Genomic DNA, 22984 nt, shown 5'->3' with positions numbered 1-22984 from the left:
TTCAGGATGGGGATGACAGGTGACTTGCTCACAGCTGTGGAGCCCAAAACCACGCGGGCCGTCATCCTCGCCGTCTGCCAGGAATGAAAGCTAAGATGTGTCAGGCTGTCTTCTGGGAAAAGGGCTTGGTCGTTCCTGTCTGGGCTGTGATTGCCATGAAATAGCCCCCCCCAGCTGCCTGGCACCCGGGCTGGAGGCAGAGATTCCCCCCACCGGCCCCATCCCTTGAGGGGAAGGAGGATGGGTGGGGGAAAACAACCACCACCCAAAGCGCGTGGTCGGGCCCTTTGGCTGCCTTCGTTTGCTTTTGCAGCCTTCAGCGTGGCGTGTCCGTGGAGAAACACCGCTAGCATTCATCACACAAGACGCTATTGTTGCATTAAATATTTTGTGCTTGTTTTTAAATAAACTCCGGAGCAGAGTCCGGCTCCGTTGCCTCCCAGGAGGCTGTAGTGCTCTGGCCCTCGGTAACAAAAGGCGACTCCATAACGGACGTTTGTTTGTGCCTGGGAACGAAGCTGGCCTTTATCCCAAAAGCCTTCCAGGGTTTTTTTTTTTTTTTGTGGTTTTCGGAGTTCAGGCCAGTCATCGCTGCCCTCTCCCCTGCCTGGCTGCCTGTTCCTGCTGCTCCCACCCCACCGGTCACATCCGCCGGGCTCCGGTCAGGAAACAGCACGTGGTGCACGTCTTCTTCCCTTCCCTCCTTCACTTCTTGCCGTTTGCTTGCTTGACAGCGGCGCTGGCTCTGGCGAGGAGTTGGCGGAGCGTGAGTGGGGAGAGAAACGGGAAGCTGGGACCTCGCTTGCCTGTCCGAGGTTGGCACAGCCTGTCTGGGGTGGGAGTTCGGCAGGTCAGGTTTGGGTTTGTTTTTTTTTTTTATTTGAAGCTGCACAAATTCCAGCAAGGAGCAAGTACTGAGGCCTCCAGAAGACTTCTATAAAATGGCAAATGTCTTTATTCCCTCCATCAGCTGAGGTTCTTGCTGGGCTTTTATCTCCTAGTTTTCAGAGCAAAACTTCCCTAGCTGCCAGTGGCTCCTGATGATCTCAATATAAAATACAGTTTTTTACAGTGAGAACAATAATTCACTGGAACAACCTCCCCAGGGCCATGGTAGAGTCCCCATCACTGGAGGTTTTCAAGGGTGGTAGATAGTCTCATCTAGGCTCGCTTTCTTGTAAAAGGTTGGACCAGATGATCTTCCGAGGTCCATTCCAACCTGTGCGGCTCTATGATTCTGTGATCTCCTGGCTACATTTGTTCAGCCTGGAAGTTGCCTTCAGTGTTTATTTTGAAGAATTTGAGGATAAAATCTTCTGTCCGTCTGTGGGAGTGACCTGGTCATTGGGGTCCCTGCAGCATCATGCTGCTTGGTCTCCAGATGTGCTGCATCTGCTTGTTACCCATCTGCTGGCGTGGTTAGCCTGAATGGTGACTTCTCAGACATTGAAATGACTTGTCCCCAGCCCGGCTTTGTCTTCTCTCTGCTGACCTACTGTGAGGAGAAGTCAGAAGCTGCTGCACTCGGGGATGAGCAAAGTTGATTTTCACAGAGGGACCTGTGATGAAAATTCTCCAGTGGAGTCACACAAAGCTGTAAGACAAAAAAAACCTGATGCAGTTTGGGTTGAAAACCTAAACCAGCAGCATCACTGGTACAAGCTGGAGCAGTGAGGGCTGGTTCTTGGACGTTAGCAGATTCTGGTGACAATAAGCAGACCTTTTTTTTGAGACATCACTACGAATATGTTGTTCTTCTTGAAACAGGAGTTATGTAGCGTCCGAAAATCTCCATCGGTCTCTCTGGAGTTTGGCAGGCGTCCAGCAGACAGCGTTCATTTTACAGGATGCATTCATGCTTTCCCATTGCCTCTAGCCCCTTTGGGGCCCCTCTTCCCCACTCACACCCCAGCCTCTGCTCGTCACGCTGGCTCTCTGCCCGGCTGCCACTGCCGGTCCCTCCACCCCACGTCATCTCCAACCATTGGGATAAAAATCACTTAATTCTACTTCAGGCAGGCCCACAAGACTTTAACTGCTGGCCTGTCCTTTCCAAGAAACTCTCCTGGGGGATTGCTTTTGCTTGTTTTCCCCCTGTCTTCACACCTCGTTCAAGCCAGGAGGTGTTCCGTCCCCTTGTAGGCAGCTCCAACAACCCGGTTGGGTTGTGTGGGTTGGGTTGCCTGTTGGGTTTTTGTGGCTACAGGGCACTGTTGAAGCCCCTTCAGTATCAGAGAAGTTGGGGATGCCCCATCCCTGGAAGTGCTCAAGGCCAGGTTGGATATGGCACTGAGCAACCTGGTCTAGTGGGAGGTGTCCTTGCCCACAGCAGGGGGGGTGGAACCAGATGATCTTTAAGGTCCCTTCCAACCGAAACCATTCTATGATACACATCAGGAGGTGCAACTCGCGCTTTTTTCTTCCTCCTCCTGCTGGCAGTGTTGCCGCGAGGATGTTGGTGTCTCCGGCCGCAGAGCCCGTCAGGTTTCATCAAGAGGGGCTTCCTGCGGGGTCAGCGCGCTCCATTGTGCCGGCGCTTCCCCTGCAGCTGGCTTCCTCCCTCCTGCGGCGCCTAAATATAGCGGGAGGCATTGTGCGAGCGCGGTGCTGGTGCGGAACGCCGTCCGGAGGGTCCCAGCGCCGGGGCTGCTGGGGCGGTGTTTCCGTCGCCGCCTCTCGCCTGCCACCTTGGCCCTTGCGTCGGCGCTTGTGTTGTTTGGGTGCCGGTGACTTTTGTTTTAAAGAGGGAAGAAGTGGGAGCCACAGTTGAGCCTTTCCCAAGTTTGACAGGTCCGCAAGGGGATTTTAAACAAGTCGCAGACCGCTATCGCATATCTGGGTTTTTTAGAGAAGGGTTTAACTTGGCTTAACTCTGCTCTCGGTGCACGCCCCTTAGACTTTGCGCTTTAATTATCAGAAGATTGTTTAAAAACTGCAAAGATAAGAAAAACCTTAAACGTGACAGGCATGTACAAGCAGTTTTAGTCTTGAGCTCTGTTTATACTTTAGTGCTGTTCCTAAAGGGGAGTTGACAGACTGATTAATAACTATAAAAACATTTTGACTCATAGCAAAAGAATTAAACATTTAATTGAAGGGATGTGTCTCCCAAGCATGAGCAAGATGCACCGTATTGCTGTTACCTCTGGGGTGCTCCATGTACATTCTCATCTTGATTTTTTTTTTTTTTTTTTTCCCCTTGCTGTCAGTTAAAAATGGTGGTTGCGGTCTTGCCTCATTTGTAATTATTTCTTTGATTATTTCTTGGCACGTGTCAAATTGCTTTTGGATGGAAAGTAGGATTGACTTACAAAGTAGTAGAACCACAATACTCGAGGATATTAGTTAACCAAAAATGCACGAAATGTACAGAATGCATCGGGAGGAAGCTGCGTTTTTGGAAAAGGAAACAAATTGAACTGAGCTGGTAACATTTGGCTGAGTAACCACCACAGTCTCACCAATCTGATGGCTGGTGAGACCATGGTGATTACTAGTGGCAGCAGACCTTGAGCTAAGCTCCTGGATGAATAAACTTCCATTCCTTTGTTTTCTGAGCCCCCCCCCCCCCAGTGCCTAGTTTCCAAGCTTATACTAGTTATGGAGTAAGTTGACTGTGCAAATTTAATAAGTTGAAGTAAAAAAGAAAGTCTTCCTCTCCATACAAGAACGTATAACAAACAAAAGCCAAATTATATTAAATTGGATGCTTAAGCAGTGCTTTTCCTTTAGATTTCCTTTAGATCCTTTAGATCCTCGTCTGTCCTTAAAATGTTAGCCGGGTAAATATCTGTATGATTTTCAATATAAATAAACCATATGCCTTATTGTTTATTTTAAAGGATATGCTGACTAATAATTTTCATCTCCTCTGCTTAAATATTTAAAACAGTATGTATGCCGTGGGAACTCCCACACTGCAGCTTTGAGGCTGCTGGAAAGCCTTTATCTCGCCGGCTGCATCCTCTGCCCGTTACTGCCGAGCTCGCTGCGTTTCCTCCGATTTGGGGCATGATGGGGGTTTTTGAAGTTTCGGTGTCAGCGGCTTCAAACACTTTGAGATCTGACTCGTGTATGTTGCGTTGTTCTACCGTGTCCGCCATCACCTCTACTCATATCTCCTAGGCCTTAATTCTGCGCACCCCTAATTAGCCGTTCTGGGGAGCCAGTGTGTCCGGCCAGGCGCAAGGCTGCTGCCGTACGAACCTCTGCAGTCACGCGTTTGCCTCTCTGTCTTGCAGGAATCTACATCCTGATCGCGGTCGGAGCCGTCATGATGTTCGTGGGGTTCCTGGGATGCTACGGTGCTATTCAGGAGTCTCAGTGCCTTCTGGGAACGGTAAGAGGCGTAAAGCTCCGGCTGCCGCTTGGCACCGTGATGTCCCTGCCACGTCCCAGCCTCTCTTGCTGGAGACTTTTGCAAGGAACGGGGCAGGGAGGATGCGTGAGCACGGAGGTGGGAACTAATGGACCTCTGCAAGGAGCAAGGCAGCAGCGTTTGGCCGAGGGCATCTCTGCCCGGCTGCAGGACAGGGGCTGAAGCCAGCAGCGTAGCAGAGGAGGTACGAACAGCAGGATTCTTGGAGATTCATTTTCTCTGTTATATTTCACCACCCACCCACCCCCCGCTTTGTTTCCCCAACATGGTCTCCGCTCTTACCAAGCACTCACTAAACTCTCTTTCTTCCCTGATGTTCCCTACAACTTCCCCTTACACTCCGTTTTAAGACTGCCTGTAGCGATTCTAGTTCTTTTAAGGCATCATCTACTATTTTTATCTGTTTGGACAAGGAAACAGCAGAGATTTCCCACAATATCTCAGTGAGGTTGTCTAGGTGCATCCTGGAAAATCCATTACTAAAGTGCTACAGGCGTCCTTGGTGTGAGGCAGCAGCTCGGGATTCCTGGCATGGGATGAGCTTAATTGTATAAACTGTAGCCACACCAAAAGCCTTTGCCTTGGGGGTAAGAGAGAACCGTTTATTTAAGGCAAGTTCTCACACGTGATTCAGCTTTAAACTCAACACAAAAAAAAAAAAAAAAAAGAGGCTAAAACATAAAAAAAAAAAAAAATTAAAAAGAAATTAAAAAAAAAAAAAGTATTGGCAGGACTTTCCAGCGCTTGGCTACATTGGACTGGAAGATTCCTGGTGGTGGTGTAGTGACGCCTGGGTGTGGATTCAACGGGGACAGAGGGAAATGGACCTGCTTTCCCTCGCTCTCACAGATGGCTTCACCTCGAGTTGCTTCTGTTTCCCAATAAGAAGGGGGTGCTTCTCACCAGCTTTTTTTTAAAGCCCTTCTGAACGTCGGTGGATGAGAGCTGCGGTAGGAGTTTGCAGGCATTATCGCTGCTGCTGAGAATAGGAGGAGCCGGTGCACAAATCCGACAGGGGTTGTTGTAGCGAGGTCTGGCAGCTTTGGATTATTTTTTTTTTGTTAACGCAAGCGATTACAGAACCTGAATTACCCCTCACTCCCTCTTGAAGTTGGAAAGAGGATTAGAAGGGCAGATGGTACAAAGTACTTGAGGCCTGACAGGGAGACTGGCTGCTTTGGCTGAAATTAGCATCTTTAGCTGCTGCGCGCTGCCCGTGTTTGCTCACACCTTGGCCTGCCAAGAGAAGGCTGGAGACACCGCGCGATGATGCTTTCCACTGGCCAAAGCTCCCACCATGCTCCAAGGACATTTCCAGGCAATGTCCTTAGGGTCTTGCAGGGAAGCAGCTGCTCTGCCCTCTCTTGCAGCGAACTGATGGAGTTCCTGTAGGCTTACTGCAAAAGGGGAAAGTACCAGGAACCTCCAGACTATCACAAATCCCGTGCTGAAGGCAGCATGGAAGCTGAGTGGTGAGACCCGAAGAAGGCAGGAGGGAGATGTTTGGCATGGAGCAGGCTCTGCTCCCTGGGAAAGGCCTGGGGCGCATCCAACCACCTGGCTGGGAATGCCGCCGTGTCCCCATAGCATCAAGCTGCATCGCTGGTGTTTTGCGGCCAGCTCCAAGATCTGAGTCTACAGAAAGTTGTACCTCCAAATCTGGGATCAACGAGCCATGCTTCACTAGAGGGTAACCACTGCAAGAGTGAGCCCTAGTGCTTAACCAGGGAATTACAGTGGCATCGCACCTGCGATTTAGGGTGATGTGATTCCTTGGGGGATGTGGGACCCAGTCCCCTAGAGATGTTCCTGGGGAACCAGGGATAGATAGGTGTTTAAATAGGAGATGGTTGTTCGGGGACTGGACAAGGATATTGAAAGTCTTTCCCTGCTGTCACGTCGATAGTCCTGTTTCCATTTTGCTGATAACCCATTGCTCTTGCACGTGAGAGCCAGGTCATTCTGGAAACTCCCGTTTCCCCTGCTCTCGAAGAAAATGGCCTGAATGTGTCTGGAACAGAGACTGCCCAGGATCCGGGGGCTGTCATCCCACCCCATACTGTGATTTCGTCTTCCCCTGACTGCATTCACCTCCCTTGCTTCTTTACTTCCATGGCAACTCTCCCAATTTGGGGCTTTTCCCAGGAAAAAGTCACCGGAGGTGATGTCGTGGAGGTGATGTTGGCTGCCTGTGGAGCATGCCTGTCTGTGCCTCCTCACTTGACTCTGATGCATGAGCTGTTCGGCTTCCCATTCCCAGTCTAACAGACCGACCGTCACAACGTGTTCCCGGGATCTGAACAAAAAGATGGAGGGAGGCTTTGGGGGGATGGTGGGGAGGAGTGCTGGAATTGCACGAACAGGGTGGGGCTGTGGGAAAACATCAGTGTTAGTATTTATGCAAAAAACTGCAGTAGCCTTGCAGGGCTGTGGATGCCAAGAGAGCTGGCCATAAATCACACCCTGACGCCCCGCAGCTCCTCAGCAGCCGAAATGCGTTTTTAACCCTTCACTGGCAATTCCTATCCTCGGAGCATCCGTGGCAGAGCGAGAAGCTTGCCTGGACGGTCCTGCAGCCACACGAAGGGGAGCAACGTGTCTTGTGGTGCACAGGGCATCTTCATCCCTGCCAGTCCCTGTGTGGGAAAGGTTCTGCTGATCCTCGCTCAGCCGTCCCAGTGGGAAGTCTGGACGTGGGGTGGCATCCAGTGAGTCATAGGAAAATGTGTTTGGGCTAAGCGTGTGTATGGGAGATAAACTGAAGTCAGGTGATGCCTTGCTCTGATCTCCTCCATCAGTAAAAGTGCCGCTCCACACCTCTACCCACCTAATTGCTGCTTTTGGCGGTAGCCAGATACATTAAGTGTCCCTCTCTTGATTTGTCTTTGCAGTTCTTCACTTGCCTGGTGATCCTGTTTGCCTGTGAAGTTGCGGCTGGAATTTGGGGATTTGTCAACAAAGACCAAGTAAGATGACTCTGAAACCTGTGTTTGTGGGACTGGGAGGCTGGGGCAGAACCGCAGCAGATCCCAGCATGAGCTGTTTTGCTCATGAGCTGGTCCCAGACTGAGTCATGGGGGTTTGGATTAACAGTGTGATCCGGGCAGGACACCTAACTCCTCTTGGCCGGGCTGATGAACTTTAAATGTGAGCACTTGATGGTAGCAGCTGCCCCTTTCGGTGTATAGTGCAATGTCTGGAATAAAAATAGCCCTGTCTCGCTTGGGTCTCCTCTTGCTGCCACGCTGTTAGTCACAGTGTGAGTTGATTCATGGATGAAGTCGTGAAGGGAAGCCATCTGCACGTCCTAGGTGCCAAAGAGCAAACCCAGCCACGTGGCCCCGAAGGCAGGGAATACCGTACAGGGGCAGTCTGCATTGGTGGGATTGCTTAATGCTTCCTGCTCTTTGCCGGTATCATATAACCCACCTCAAGCTGTTGGTCTGCCAGGACTGAGCTTGCTGCTGATCAATACGCTGTGTGCACGTGAGGGGTAGAATCATAGAATGGTTTAGGTTGGAAGGGACCTTGAAGATCATAGAGTTCCAACCCCCCTGCCATAGGCAGGGACACCTTCCGTTAGACCAGGTTGCTCAAGGCCACATCCAGCCTTAAACACCTTCAGGGATGGGGCCTCAACAACTTCTCTGGGCAACCTGTTCCAGTGCCTTGCTGCCCTCAAAGTGAAAAACTTCTTCCTAATGTTTAAACTGAACCTGCCCTCTTCCAGTCTGAAGCCATTCCCCCTCGTCCTATCACTACATGCCCCAGTAAAGCCATGGGTCTGTCCCAGGCACCCTGCTAGGGACTGCCCAGATGAGGTCCTTGGGCTGGAGGAGGTTAGATAAAAGGTAGGACTGAAAATTGCAGCTTTTCACCTTCCCTTTCTGCTCACCTTCCCTTCACTACAGTCACGGGTGCTCGCGCACACTCAGAGTTTGGTGTCAAAGAGCAAAATTATCAATGCATGGGAACCGTGGCCATGCTGCATCAAGCAGAGGGCTGGGTGTCGATCCCTCAGCCGTCGAGGGTTTGGAGGAGAGAAGGGGACCGCTTGTGCTCAAAGCCAAGGTTAGACTCTCCGGTGGAGTAGGAAATGCATTTACTTTACTAAGAGACGTAAGCCAGCTGCTGCATAAGTAGGTGGTGGCCCGCTCAGCTTTCACATGCGTGTAGGCCACAGATGACCAGCTCGGCCATGAATGGGAACGGCCTTGTAGTCATTCACCAGAGAGGGCATGACTTCATCGGAATAAACTCTTCCGTGGCTAAACATATTATATGCAGGCGGAGTGCTGTTTCCTAGCAACTTTGGCGAGCTAATTAACCTTTGCAGAGGGGCTGTGCCTCTTGCAGATGTTAGTTTGTGAATCCTGAAAAGTCCAAGATGTGCGACTGAACTGACACCAAAAAAAAAAAAAAGTGAAGCCCGAGTAAGGAGGGACCCCACAGCTGTTGCTCTCCATGGCTATTGGAGCATGAAGTTTAGAATTTGCCAATACAAGAGCGATGACCTCAGCTGCTTAAAATTAATTTTGCAGTTTAAAATGAACGGTGGCAGCCTGTTGGCCTCGGCTGCTTTTGCAGCCTCGGTGATGAATGGGCTGTTTGGAAGTCCCCGTTCACAAGGCAGGCGGCTTCCTTCTCCCTGCCTCGGTCGGCGGCATTTCGGGAGCGATGTCGGCTGGGAGGAAAGCGCTGAATGCTCCCATCCATGGAGAGCTGCTCCCAGCAAAGCCTCTGTTCCACCTGGGTTTGGAGCCCCTTGGGGGGACAGCCATCTCCTGTGAAGCGGGCACAGGATGCTGTTGGACATCGCTGGAGGCAGTCTGTCCCTCAGCCTGCTTTTTTGGAGATGCTTTAGATACAGGGAGGCAAGAAGTAGGACTATTGTTTTATTTTTTTGCCGTGTACCAGAATCAACCAGTTTGATCAGAGAACTTCACCCTCCATAGCACGCTTTCTTTTTTTTTTTTAAGCAGTGATGGAGAAATGCTGGGATAATGGGTTGAAACCAGGCTCCTTCTTGCTGCAGTTTCTTTTTGCGTGTGCTCGTCCAGCCTGCACCGCCAAGAGCAGATGTTCTAGAAAGCATCTTCCTTTTCGCGCTTGCTTGTGTTTTTTTTCTTTTGCTTCTCTTGCATGTCCTCCCTTCATCTGTCTCTTCCAAATCATTGAGGAGAAGCCACAAGGCCAGTTTCCCTGAAAACAAGGGGGAGGGGGGGGTTTGCATTGTGGAGCAGACCCCCAGGGGTGGCTGCAGTTTACCAGCCCAGGTGGCAGGGCTAGAGTATGGATGGGACTTCTCATATAGCCATTTCCAGGACTGGGGTGCCCAGCTCCAGGCAGGGACCCAGCCAGAGTTTGACATCCATCTAAAAGCGCCTAAGCTTCCTGATAAGGTTTTAGCGTGTAATCTCTCCCAAATTTCTGCCGTCCCCTCTGAGCCAGACAGTAAGACTGTACCTACAGCTGGCCTTGCTCGCGCACCCCACCTCCTCCTGACTTCCCCAGCACGTCCTGCCTCTGCAGCCTCGGTGGGAAACGTGTTGCCTGCTTGCTTTGTCTTCATGGATCGGGTCATGGTGGTTCAGGACAAGCCATATCTGCATTCCTGAGCCCAAGAGCCAAATCCACACAGGTGCTGAAGGCCATCTCAGATCTTGTGGTTCACCCTCCGGGACTCTGGTGTCTCTGCCTGCTAGAGAGAGCTCGCGGAGCACTTGGATAGCATTGGCTGGAACCTGCTCGCTGGTGGGTGAGGTTCTTAATAGTTGCTGCTCTTGACACGCTATGGCTGGAGGGACTTGAGCCCTATGGAAGACAGGCGGTTTTCATGCACCTGTGCAAATAACCGGGCTCCAAATCTGTTTAAAAACTGCTCATCTATCTGTGAGGGTCATTAGAGGGAACCTGTCCCCTTCAGGCACATGTGCTGGGTGGGTTTCCTCCTCCTCCTGTGGCTGAAAAGGAGTTTTTCCCCTGTCTTTCCTAGATAGCCAAAGACGTGAAGCAGTTCTACGATCAAGCGTTTCAACAAGCGCTCATGGCAGAATCGGAGACGAACAACGGGAAAACCGTAGTGAAGACCTTTCATGAAACGGTAAGACGTTGGTGGTCTTGCCGCACGCTGTGCTCGGGCTACGTGCAGTTGGCCAAAGCAACTGCTGATGGATAGGTTCCTGCCTGCTGTGAGTTACACCCGGGTAACTTCTGCGTGTGGTTTGCCAGTGGGTGAGCGGTGAGGAACGACTGTCGCCGCACAGGCCGATCTTCCCCACCGAGGCAGAGGCAATAAGTTGAACTACAAGTTCTCCGGCAGGGAATGAAGGCAACGCTGGATCTTTTTTGATGCTTAGGAGCAAACTGGATCAAATGCGTTCTCAGCACTGAGGGTTTTGCTGCCTGCTTTCCGAGCTCTGTGTAGAAATCTCTCCACAGGAGCTTCTTGCAGCCAGAGGAAACAAGAATGTGGGAGGAAGGAGAATTGAAAATGGGGGTCGGGAAAATGAATGGGAAAAGCAGGGTGTGAAGCAGATGACGCTACGTTCAGGTCTCGGCCTGTCGAGTTTGCTGTTCTTATGTGTCAAGAAACAGAGTTGTGCCCACTTCAATGTTCTGTCCTTAGTGCTGTGCTGGGAAGTCTGGCCCCAGCTCTAATTAAGTTGCTTTTCATTTAACTCAGCACCCCTGATTAAGTAAAACTGAATAGAAGAAAAATGTTGCTCTCAGGAACCAGTCCTAATACTTCCAGGGAACAACATCTCTAGAGAGGGTTGGGTTCACTCCCCTCCAGGATACCAGTGCCAGACCTGTCTGGGATGGTTGTAGGAAGCAGTTGCATTGCATGGAAAGAAAATAAAAAAAAAGGAATTTTGAGAGTTATTCCCTTTCCTTTGTTTCCCCGTCCAAGACGCCTCCTCGGTCTTGGGTGGCTTCAAGGATGTTTAAAGGTGGGGAGAGCACTGCATGAGTGTTTGCTGTCTGCTAACACTGGCATTTTGTTGTTTGTTTGTTTGTTTTTCTCCTCTCTCCATGTAGCTGGACTGCTGTGGTCCTGATAATGCAATGGGAGTTATCACTCCCCTGTGGAGAGACGACCTCTGCCCAAAGAAGGACTCCTTACTGAAACCCTTTATTGAGGTAGGCACGGCTGCTCTTCGCTCAGCGCAGCTCCTGCGAGGCAACTTGGCTGCCAGGGAAATTTCGGGATTTATTGAGAATTAAATAAAAGGTAGAGATGTCATTTATTCGGAGGTGGTGGTGAGGGATGTCGGAGGTTCCCATCGGTGCTTCCTTTGCTGTTCTTGCTTGAGGGGGCTGGCAGGCACGGAGGGATGAAGGCTGCTGGGAAGTCCTAGAGCCAGGATCCGGGAACACGAGTGGAAGTGGGGGAAGCAGACCTGCCTTTCTGGGTGTTGGAGGCGGGCGAGGGGAAAGCAGACTCTCTGACTGGCTGTTTCTTTGCTTCAGTCCTCGAGCTGCCACAAAAAAATTGACGAGCTGTTCTCTGGGAAGCTGTACCTGATCGGTATCGCTGCCATCGTGGTCGCCGTGATCATGGTAAGTGTGACTACGTGGTGTCCTGCTGTTGTGCGATAGGGAAAAGCCCCCTTGGGGTACCCCAGTCCTGTTCCAGCTGGGCTGGATCCGTCCCTCTCCTCCAGATGCCCCTGCATGCAGTGCCAGCGCTCAGCACCCCAGATGCTCTGGGACATGGTGAGACCGAGGGCTTGATCATCTCCCCAGGGGGTCAGGCTGTTAGGGCAGGTGCCAGCCGAGCGCAGTAGAGCAGGAGCACCATCGAGCCACGTCGCTGCCTCCAAAATCGTTCGTTTCTCAGGACACTGTGTTTTGTCACTGGGGTCTGCAGTGGGAAGGGATTTGCTTGCTTTGCCACAGTGGGTTTGTTCCCTGGTGTTCCCCAGTGCCTGCGCAAAGGCTGGGCTGTAATGCCAGAGGGATCTCAAAGCGTTTGCTGCGTAGCCGGCAGGCGGGAGGCTTTCGACATACCACCGCTGCTGCCAGCGAGAGAGGGGAGAACATCATCTTATCTCAAATTGGCCAACTCCTAGTGAAAACAGCAGCAAAGACACAGCATCTCTGCCCTTATCTCTGGTGTTCAAGTGTTTATGGGGAGTGGAGGAGCTTGGGATGGGGGCGTGGGGCTCCCGCATCGTGCTGGTCGGAGTCTCACTGGTGCCCCTGTGTCTCCCAACAGATCTTCGAAATGATCCTCAGCATGGTGCTGTGCTGTGGCATAAGGAACAGCTCCGTCTACTGAGCCGTGAGAGCCGGGGAGGGGAAGGGGGGAGCAGGGCAGATGGCGCTAGAGGGGACCCCAAGTGCCACCAAGTGACCAGGAGACATTTCAACAAAAGACAAAGAAAACTATGTATATAAATACTTCCAATATTACCATACAGTACTTATCATTTTTATTTTGAAGTACTTTTTTTTTTTTTTTTAATAAATAAAACTTTCCCGTATCCTTGTGGCTGAGTTAGTTACACATCAGTTTTGTGTGATGGGGAAAGCTGCTGTAGCAGGAGATCGAGTCCTTCCTCCCCCTTCCCCACCCTCCGTAACTCAGAAATAACATTGGTGGAAGATGTATAGAAGAGAAGGCTGCAGCCTGTTATCAGAAAACTTTGCCTTGGTTTTTACTCTCTTTTTCAACACTGACTTTTTTTAATATACATAATTGGATGCTGAAGCAGGATTTAGCATTTTTTGTTCATTTGTACTCGTCTTTTCCTGCCATCACCCCAGTTTCCTGGCATTTCCAAGCTGTCCGTAGGGAAGCCTGGCTGACTGCCCAGAGCCTGGGAGAGAGGAGAGGAAACAGCCCCCATCGCCTGGGTGCGATGTGTCCCAGGGAAAACGCCGGCACGTTGTTCCTCTCCGACCTGTCTGCATCACTAGGTCAGTCCTTAACAGAAGTCACGCTTAAATTTTTTTACACTCTGAAGAGTGAGGATGTTTTTTGGCTTTTTGTTTTCGTGTTTGGTCTTTTTTTTTTTTTTTCTCTTGGGGCTATAACTTTATAAATTGTCTCATTTCCACTGATTTGTTACGTTAAAGGGTCAGCGGCTGGGGGTGAATTTTAGTCCCAGTTTTTCAAATGTAACAAACTGAAAATTAAGTCACTTTTTTAACTTCCTTCAGTGTTTCTTTATAGACATATGCTTTTGGGAGGGTCTAGTTCTGTACTAAGTTTCCACTGTTAAGCTAATGCTTGCATACAAATGATATTGGGAAAAAAGAATAAAACTTTTTTTAAAAAAAAAGTCCTTAACCTTAGAAAGCCTGCATTTATTGTATTGCAGGATGATGCTTGGGGGTTCCTAGCTGTACACATACATGTTTAAAATTTCATCTTTGCACCACTCTTGTTCAATGGAATTTTCCTTACTTAGAGCATATTGTCACACACTGTAACATTGCTGGGAAGTTGTCATAACCTGATTTTTAGAAAAAAAAAAAAAAAAAAAGGTGCATTTTTAAGACCTTTAATTTCCAGTTACATCAATGGCAGGAGATCAGCTTATCAAAGCAAGGGAATTCGGGATTTTTAGATCACACCAGTTGAAACACTTTCTTGTGACCTGGTAAGCTTTGATTGCCAATTGGGTGTACATGGCTTCTGCTGTGTGCCACTCTGTTACCATGTAGATAGAGGGGGAGAGTGACCCAGGAGCTGTGTAAAAAAATCAGAGTGTCTCTAAAAAGATGATCTATATGTATAGTTCTATAGATATATATTTTTAAGCAAAGCCTTTTCCTTAGCCGTACGGGCGCTTGAGCTGGAAATTATAATCTCTCTCAGCTCTTTGTCACCTCGAAGCAGGTAAGGGGAGGAGTTGAAAATAGTGATCACCTTCCCCACTTCAGGAATATTTCTGTTTCTTAAAGTGTTGCACTCTCCCCCTTCATTGCAACGAAGAGCTTCGGATCGCATAGGGAGGGGAGACCCATGATCTTTTTAAACTAGTACCTTGTCCACTGCACGTGGCTGCCGTGGCCTTTGCCACCACGGGATAGGAAATTCCTGCAGTGGGGCAAACTGATCCATTCGGAGGCTTTTTCCCCCCCCTTCCACTCCCCCCTTTCCTCTTTCCGCCTTTTAGTATATAGGGCCTTTAAAAAGTATATAGGTAAATATATATATATATATATATCTCAAGTTGTGCTGGGTAAGAGGCGGAAGCGCTTCCACAGAACTTCGGATTGAGGGGTTGGACAAGAAAAGAATCAGCCTTAGAAATAGCCTTAAAGCAACACTGCCCTGAATGTCCATATGGTGCACATCGAGAACGAGACGAGGTTTTGCCGTAGGTAACCCCTTCCCCTGCTCCCCAGCGTAGCTCCTTCAGGTCATCTACTCTGTTGCGTGGCTCTATGTATATGCATCAACCAAGCATGTGTGTTTACATATATGTGCATCGGGATTGTTAGCATACAGAATGGATGTGTAACTTGCCGCCTTTTTTTGTTGACTGTTGATAAATGTGTATAAATATGCCATTAAGCATTTCAGTTCTGTTTTCTTTCCTTATACCGTATTTTTGATATTGTTCAGTATTCAGTTGATGCTGTGTATGTAGCTGGAGCTCTGTTTGAAGATGGACTGGATCTCGATGAAGGTCAGGTGTTTCCTTGGACATTGTAGCTTTAGGGGTCTGGCTTGTCGCAGGCGGGAGCAATTGGAAGAAAGTGGTACTTGGAGAGGGAGTCCAAGAGCTGTGGGAGGAAGAAGAGCAGGACGTTTGCTCAGACCATGTCCCGCATGGGCTGCAATTTGCTCTCTGGCTCATTTCAGAGGTGGCTTGTCACTGTGGGAAGCTCCAGAGGCAGCTTCCCTGGGCCACCTCCGGTCCCTGCGGCTGCTGTGGGAAAGGTGCTGCAGGAGGGGAACAGCCAGCGGCTGGGAAGGTCGTGGGAGGGGGCAGAAGGAGTTTTGCAGGGAGAGACAGGGTAATGCTTTCTTTAGAGTTACAAGCTGAGAGTCCCCATGTTCGATAGCATGGTCATCAGCTGTAGCAGAAGGGGTCAGCCCTGGGAGAAGAGGGACGGAAAGGAACAATCACACTTAAGAATGATGAAGTAGCTGAGAAACCCTCACAGAAAAATCTGCCCACTTGGGTCTCCTCTAGTCCTGCCTCCTGTGAAGGAGTTTAACCTGAGATATATTAGAGGGAGCTGTGAAGGGCTGAGGGGACTCAGCCCATTGCAAGCACTTGGGATCCAAGAGCAACCGAGCTCTTCTGCCAGTTGGTTGGTCCCTAAACTGGCTGAGGTGAAGGGGAAAAAAACACTAGGTAGTGTTTGTGTGTGCAACATGGGGCCCCGTCCTGCTCCCCTCCAAACCCCCAAAAAACAAACTAAGGATGAAGCATCCTCCCAGAGCTACTGACAGCTGAGAAAACGGCTGTAAGCTGAGGCAGGGAGGAGGAGAGAGGCTGGTGGGGAAGAGGAGAGTCAACTGTCCAGGTCTAAGTTCAAAGACCACATCGAAAGGTCAAACAGAGCCGCTGACAGCTTAACTGAATGCTTGGGATTTTTTCATGCTGTGGAGCATGCCACAAAGCAGTGTGTTTAACTTCTGCCTTTTTCTTTTTTTTTTTTTTTTTTTTTTTAAAAGAAATGAAACAAAAATCAATTTAATAAACATTTCTCATAGTGTGCATAGTGTGATGAACCGCTGCAGTTTTACAACCAGTTAACCTTAACACCAGGATGCTTTGTGAACCAGACTTCAACAGCATGGGGTTTTCCAGCCTCTGGGAGGGGGGCCTGCAGGCAGGCTGGGGATGCATCCAGAATGGTGCTGAGGGAAGGCAAAAAGGCTGCTTGCCAGCAGCGGTGGCTGCTGCAGTTGTGCCCCCCCTCCCCCACCTCGAGGGAAGAGGGGGCACAGCTGTGGGGGAGCTAATGTGGATTGCAAAATGGGGTGACTGTGCTGAAATTCAGAGGGGCTGCGGTGGCAGTACCGCACACGCTCAAGGGGCTTCTCCTAAAGTGATGGAAAATGACCCCAAATGTCCTCTGCTGCAATCTGGCCGGGGGCTAGTCTGATTTTTGCGGATGGTCTGGTAATGCCACTGCCGTTGCCGCCGCCTGCCCCCTCCGCACCATCAGGGGAGAGCGAGGGGGGAGGCCAAGCGCTGTGATCCCACAACTGCCTGCCTTTCTCTGCCCTTTCTTGGACTTCTCGCTGCATTTGAAGCACGGATGTCTTGTGGTGGCCGCCAGCCATCGCCCGTGCCGGTACGGAGAAGGGAGGGAATGCTGGGTGAGGGAGAGCGATGTTCGGCTGCTGCAAAGAAAGGCCAGCCCTGCTCCCAGCAGTTGTGCCCGTGCTACGAGATCATGCCCATCTGTTGTTCTTTCACTTGTTTACCTGAATGTTAATGGAGTCGGACATAATGACTTCTGGAAAGAAAAAAAAAAAAAGTGATATTTAAAAACAATAAAAAAAGAAACAAAGCAAAACCCCTTGTTAGTGGATTTTAAATGATGTGTTGTCAGATCTTGTTTCTTTCCATTGCGTACAGATTTCTGCCACGTGTTCCAAGGGAACAGGGTTGTCTCGTTCTTGTATTCAAGCAAAATTCGGGCTGCAGGGAATGCAGTCCTTAGCTGACCCTCTAGGTGCTTTCCCATTAATATGATGCTCATTGTTTCATGCCTTAAAACATTTGGATTGTGGTGCTGTGTTGTTGCTCCAGATGGGGATAAAATTATTCCTGCCTCTCTGGAGCTAGGATTAAGCTGATGTGAGTCACTGTCAGACTCAGGCTCGTGTTCAACAGGGGGAGAAATGATAGTGGAAACAAACTGGCAAAGCACAGTGCGTGTTTGGCATCCAGGGCGTGTGCCTTGGGACCTCAGCCTGGAAGCGTAGCTGGGATCCTAAACCTTCCTTGGCGACATGCAGTCCCCTCTGTTTGCATTTCAGGTCTGAGTATTAACACCGATGTGCTCGAAACAGAGTTGTACGCGATGTTTGAGCTGAGATGCTGGTGGAGGACTGGGCAAACCAGGCCCCTTTAAGGTGCTGTGAAGTGAAGACATGGGTCAGGCTTGGAAAACAGCAGTCCTGCTGTGTAGGAGCATGTGAGGCCGAAGGGATGAACCACTGCCAGGGGAAGGGGTGGCTGGAACACTTGCAACCCGCTTGTTCTCAGATTGCACCAACAACCCTTGCTTACGCTTCTCGAACATTTTTCTCCAGAGGTTTGAAGGACTTGGAAAGTCACTAGAGACCTTACTGTGGACTTCTGATTCCTAGGAATATGACTGTGGAATCCTTTTTTTGTGAAACAAGAATTTTCACAAAACAAATACAAGGGTGAATTTTTCAAAGCTAGACCAAGTTGGGATTTTTTCCGGTGGAATTCGTTTCCTCCCTGTCCCAAACTGTTTTTTTTAAAAACAAAACAAAACAAAAAAAAACAACAAACCTCTAGACTGTTTCTAAGGAGAAGTTTTGGAAGTATTTTTTGCTTTGGCGAGCTCTATTTCATAAGCCTCTTCTGGGCTGTTTGTGTTGTAAGTAGCAATGCGCCTAATTGTTTCCTACTAAGACAACTGGGACTAACGTGTACAAACTGCTTATGTCCATTCCCTAATAAAATGTTGTCTAAGCTCTAACCAAGATTTGCAATATTCCCACAGGAGGGGAAAAAAAAACCAGCCAGCTCTCCCATGAAAGAGCTGCTTATGGCAGAGGTTTCTGTAGAGGAAAGCACCCTCGCTGCTGGATCCTGGCCGCACCCTCCCTCTGCCTGCCAGCTCCACTTGCAAGGCTCAGTGATGAAGGATGTGTTAGATAGTGGCTGTACTTACATTCCTGCTCTGAACCGTTTCCTTTGCTGGGCATGGCAGCGCGGCACTTCCAGTTAGGGGAGAGGAGGGATTGTCAGCTCCAGGGCAAGCTGCTGACAACAGAGGAGATTTCTGGGGAAGGAGGAAAAAAAAAAAAAAAAGGTGAACATTTTAACAACCTTATTTATTGGCAGGGCTGCGGTAGGGGTGGGAAGCTGTGGCTGCTCTAGAGAGGAGGCGAGAGTGGAAATACAGCCCTCAGTGAGGGAACATCTGCCATCAGCGGGTGCCGGAGGGGAGAGGGAAACAACTTCCTGACCAGCTCTTGATTAAGTGATAAAGACGCAGGCTAGAAACCCCGAATCCCATGCATACCACACTGTGCAGTTGAACTAGAGGCGCAGTGCTAATCTGTGTATTTTTGTGTGACCGCCCCTCTCAGTTTCAGCCTGGAGAGCATCAGATTACCTTGCGCAGGGCATAACCTAAGCAGGAGGGCACAGAAGCGCTGTTCCAGTGCGAGCTCCTCAGCCAACCTCTGACAGCTCGTCTGGCACAGGCAGCCTGATGCTTTCACTTCAGAGCCCAGGGACCTGGAGCAAAAAGAAACCACCTCCCAGCCACTAAAACTGCTGCGTAACTGAAACCCACGTTGTTTTCACTCTTGCAGACACATTAGAGGGTACATAAACTTTGCAGCCAGGCATGCTGGCATGGACCGCCTGTTGTTTCTCACTGGGTTTAGGTGACCCAGCTCAAGGGCCAGTAGGTCACAAGTAACAGTTCTAATTAGAGTTTAATCACACCTTTTCCTTAAAAAAAAAAAAAAAAAGGTGTTTCTTGGCCCTGCTTTGCTAGGGCATTCCCTTATGTTGAAACACAGCTCTGCTGAGTGCTGAAGAGGTGTTGGTGTTAGGCCAGGCGAGATGGCGCACACACAACACCCTGCCAGCCGGTTGCGAGTAAACTGGTAAGATTTCCTCTGGCAAGGGTTAGTGGTGTTAAATGCAAAGCCCTGTGTTGGCTACAAAGTTGTGTTGGTTAATGAAACCCCCACGGGCCATGTTCTAACAAGAGGTCTGGGGAGTTTTAGGGTTTTGTGGTCTTTGGGTTTTTTCTTAATGTTAACTTCAAGGCCCTCAGCTGGTTCCAACGACCTCATTCAGCCCGTTGCTACTGCTGTTAGTATCAGGCACACTGGGGCCAACAATACGAAAGAAAGACAAAGAAGCAAGAATTAGGATAAGTTTTTTTAGTACAAATATTCTGTAGCTAAATTGAAATAAACAGAGACCCCCAACTGGTTTTGTTGCTTTTTAAAATTTCAAATCATAGCAGAGAGTATTAATTTTGCTCTTAAATTACATCAGCTCCCTCCCACACATGCAGTGTCTCTAACAGAAAACAGGTTGCGAGTTCTCCTTGCAGGTCCTCTCCAGGCTGGCAATAACATTGTTATTGTCAAGAATCAAGTCGATAAAGACCTTTGTAGCCTGCCTGCATTAAAACTCACTCCACAGGAACTAATTTTATATAGTTACCTGAGGGGGAAAAAACACCAATATGGGTAAACAGCACTGGAATAAATCAAACCTGTGTGCAGGTGAGCCAGGACCAAATGAAAGTGCAAAGTAAAACAGGTAAGAGAAGTTCGATGTAGAAGAGAGGTGGTCTCAAGCACTGAATGCTGGCAACTCACCCCACGGGGGATTTCAAGACCATTTTTAGGCTTTTCTTCCTGCAAATGGGAGAGGGCAACTCAAATTATTTCCTTCAGCCTCCTCCCATTGTGGCTTGGTATGACTGTCTTCTCCCAACACAGAAGGATGGGGTGGTTGGGGTGTGCTTTTGCTTTTTGTCTGCAGGAAAATACTCCTGTCCCTCCCCGCCTCCCCTCTGGAGCTCCAGCATCAGCTGTATGTGGCCACACCAGACTAACTCCTTCCGGACGAAAGAGATGGTGAAAATGCATCCGAGCACTCTGTCTGGCTTGCAGGATCTGGGCGGCTGCTAGGGAATCGCCTGCCACTTTCCTATAGCCATGAAGAGAGGGGCCAGCAGTCCCTGCCAGGCGCCTACCCCAGGCTCTGAGCACAGAAGCAGCAGGAGCCTGCCAGTGAGCAGCGGAAACAGTTACCGGATGGGGGCCAAACAACAGATTTATTTGCAAGAAAGGAGCATGAGGCACCCAATAACGGGGCTGAGACTGGTATGCATTTGCACACGCAGCCCCCACTCGCAGGGACGCACTGGCTTCCTGCAGACACGTGGGGCCATCCCTGCAAAGGAGCTGGCCCCTCGGAGCCCGCGCACCAGGCGCAGCCTGCTCGCTTGGACGGTGTCCCACGCTGCAGATCAGATCCGCCTTCCAGCCCCCCCACCCCTCTTCAAGCCACCTTAGTTCATGCCGGAGAGAGGGGAAAACACTTTACCATCTGTTCGTCTTCAGAGTCTGACTCATTATTTTTATTTCAGCTGTCGCCAAGCAATAGCAAAAATCCCAACACACCAGCATATCCGCCGCTGCAAACTGTCTTGTCCTCAGCCACCAGAGTAAAAGCAGCTCATCCCCAGTTCTCTGCAGTGTGCGATACTAAATCTTGTGCAAAAAGACAGGAAAAGGGTACTCAGCTTCTGAAGGTGACCTTGGCCATTAACACACACAACATCCAAGCAAAAAATGAGAACTTACAGCCTCTGGAAATGAAGTGTGGCTTGTCTCTGAAGGCACCCACATCCACAGGTGATGGAGATGGTGGAGGCGGTGTAGCCCTCTTCTGCCCCTCTGAGCCCCTAATCAAGCATTAAAACCAGGGTTCAAAAAAAGAGAGTGCCATCCTTTGCACCAGTCCATGGCGTACCCTGCTTGCCTCCAGCATCACAAAACCAGGGCACGCTACTGCTTACTCCACAAGTTCTTGCCTGCTCCTTAGGACCCCCAGAAGATCAGGCCAGGTGTGTCCCCAGCACCCTAGCCAGTGCTACACAGTGCTGGTAGCCTTCACCCATGGTTTACTCTTGGCTCCCTTTGCCTGTTTACTATCATTCTCCCACCCATTCCTGCTCGTCCACCACAGGACTCGTGTTTTCCTCTCTTTTTCCTTCCAGCTGGGAACCCATTTGAATGCCTGTGACCGTACTACCCTATGTGTATACATTTAAAAAATAGGCTCACCAAGCAGGGAAACACCTCTAGAGCTGTTGTTTTAGAACTACAGCACGACTCCAGAAACCAGAAGACATTTTGCTCTAACCTCATCATCGCTGCCAAATGTATTCCAAACACAGCCCTCATCTCATAAATTACCGTAGTTAGCAACACTCCAGCCAGCGAAAGTATATATTTAAAAACTGACAATGCAAATGAAGTGGCTGCAGTTTATATTACGGGTGACTCACAGTGAGGCCCCACTTGGAGGGATCGAGTGAAGTCTCCTTGGCTGCCTGACCTCTAGCAAAGGCTGCCTGACCCATCAGCAAAGCAACCGGTGCTGCAGCAGGGCTGGGATGCCACAGGGGGGAAAATTGAAGTGCCACTGAAACCGGACAAAGCGGGGCTACATGGTAATTCCTTCTTTTGTTGCAAAACGATGGCGTAGATGAGCTTTGCTTATACTCAAGGCCTATAGCAAATCCCTCAGAGAGGGGTGATCTTAAGAGGTGAAGGCACACCCTTTAGAGTCTCAGGCGCTTTGCAGGCATTCATTTAATTTAACGATGAAGGCCCAGGGCCATACAAGGCAGTAAGAGAGCCTGAGCCTGGTGGAAAGGGTAGAGAGGAGCCCTGCAAACCGGTGGGCCACATGCTGGCACGGCCCACAGGCACAGCCAGCCTTGCTTCTTTTTTCCTTAACCTAGGGTAAACAAGCTAAATGTTGAAGCCACTTGGTAAATACATTTCCACTGAAAATTTAAACTTTTTCCTGGGGGGGGGGGGGGGATAGGAGGAGAACACATCTTTGGCCAACACTAATAAAACATTTTCAGACAGAATTCTGCTTCTTGATGCACACACAAAAAATGTTCTTCTGGGACAGAAAATGGAAAGGTTTTGGGGTTTTTTTTGGATGTGGTTTTATGCCCCAAGTGACTTGGGGTTTTCTGGTTAGAAAATAAAATAACAAAACAAAACCCCAGACACTTCCGCCTAGGTTTTCACCGTGGCCAAACCCTGCTCTTCTGATGAGAAAAAAAGGCTGCTCTTGACATGTTTTTTTCCAGACTCTTTAGGGAGGCAGCACCGTGCCCGCCTCGCCGCCCCCCTCACGGCGCCGGGCAGCCCGAGGAGCGGCCGTGCTGCCTCAGCCACCACCAGTCCCTTCCCAGCCGCCAGCACCACAGCCTCTCCGGGGCTCACGGGGGAACCTCAAACGCGGCACCGCGCCAGCGGCGGCGGCAGCAGCGCCAGCACCTCCCCGTCTCCTCACAGGCCGCAAAATGGCGGGCGGCGCGGTGCACGCCGGGAGCCGTAGTCCCTCCACTGCCGCGGCCCGGCCCCCTTTCGCGGCAGGCCCGTCATATTTTCCCCCACGCCACGGCTCTCAAAATGTCCGCCGCCGAGGGAAAGGCGGGCGACTACAACTCCCAGGACGCAAGGCAGGGAGAGAGCGAGAGAGAGGCGGTGCGGTGCGGGGAGGAGCGACTGCCTCCCGCTTCCCGCCCCTTCCGCGCCGCTTTGCCTTCTGGGAGTTGTAGTCTCACCGCCGGGCACTGCAGCCCCGCGTCGGCTGGTAGGGACTCAGTGTCCCAGCGCGCCCCTCGCGGGGGCTGTCTCCG

General features: G+C 50.2%; 1 protein-coding gene across 1 annotated transcript in view; it reads left to right on the top strand.

The window, feature by feature from the left end:
• CD81 (CD81 molecule) overlaps positions 1 to 16065 on the top strand; it is a 37005-nt gene extending 20940 nt beyond the window's left edge. The window contains exons 3-8 of the mRNA XM_082485462.1: positions 4242 to 4339; positions 7270 to 7344; positions 10374 to 10481; positions 11420 to 11521; positions 11852 to 11941; positions 12600 to 16065. Coding sequence (XP_082341588.1) covers positions 4242 to 4339; positions 7270 to 7344; positions 10374 to 10481; positions 11420 to 11521; positions 11852 to 11941; positions 12600 to 12662 — 536 coding nt within the window. The 3' untranslated portion in view covers positions 12663 to 16065. The remainder of the gene's footprint in view (positions 1 to 4241; positions 4340 to 7269; positions 7345 to 10373; positions 10482 to 11419; positions 11522 to 11851; positions 11942 to 12599) is intronic.
• Positions 16066 to 22984: the final 6919 nt, after the last annotated feature.

The sequence above is a fragment of the Vanellus vanellus genome (genome assembly GCF_965231255.1).
Source record: "Vanellus vanellus genome assembly, chromosome: 6".
Lineage (NCBI taxonomy): Eukaryota > Metazoa > Chordata > Aves > Charadriiformes > Charadriidae > Vanellus > Vanellus vanellus.
Note: the sequence above shows the minus strand (reverse complement) of the source record. Positions and strands in the feature narration are given on the sequence as shown.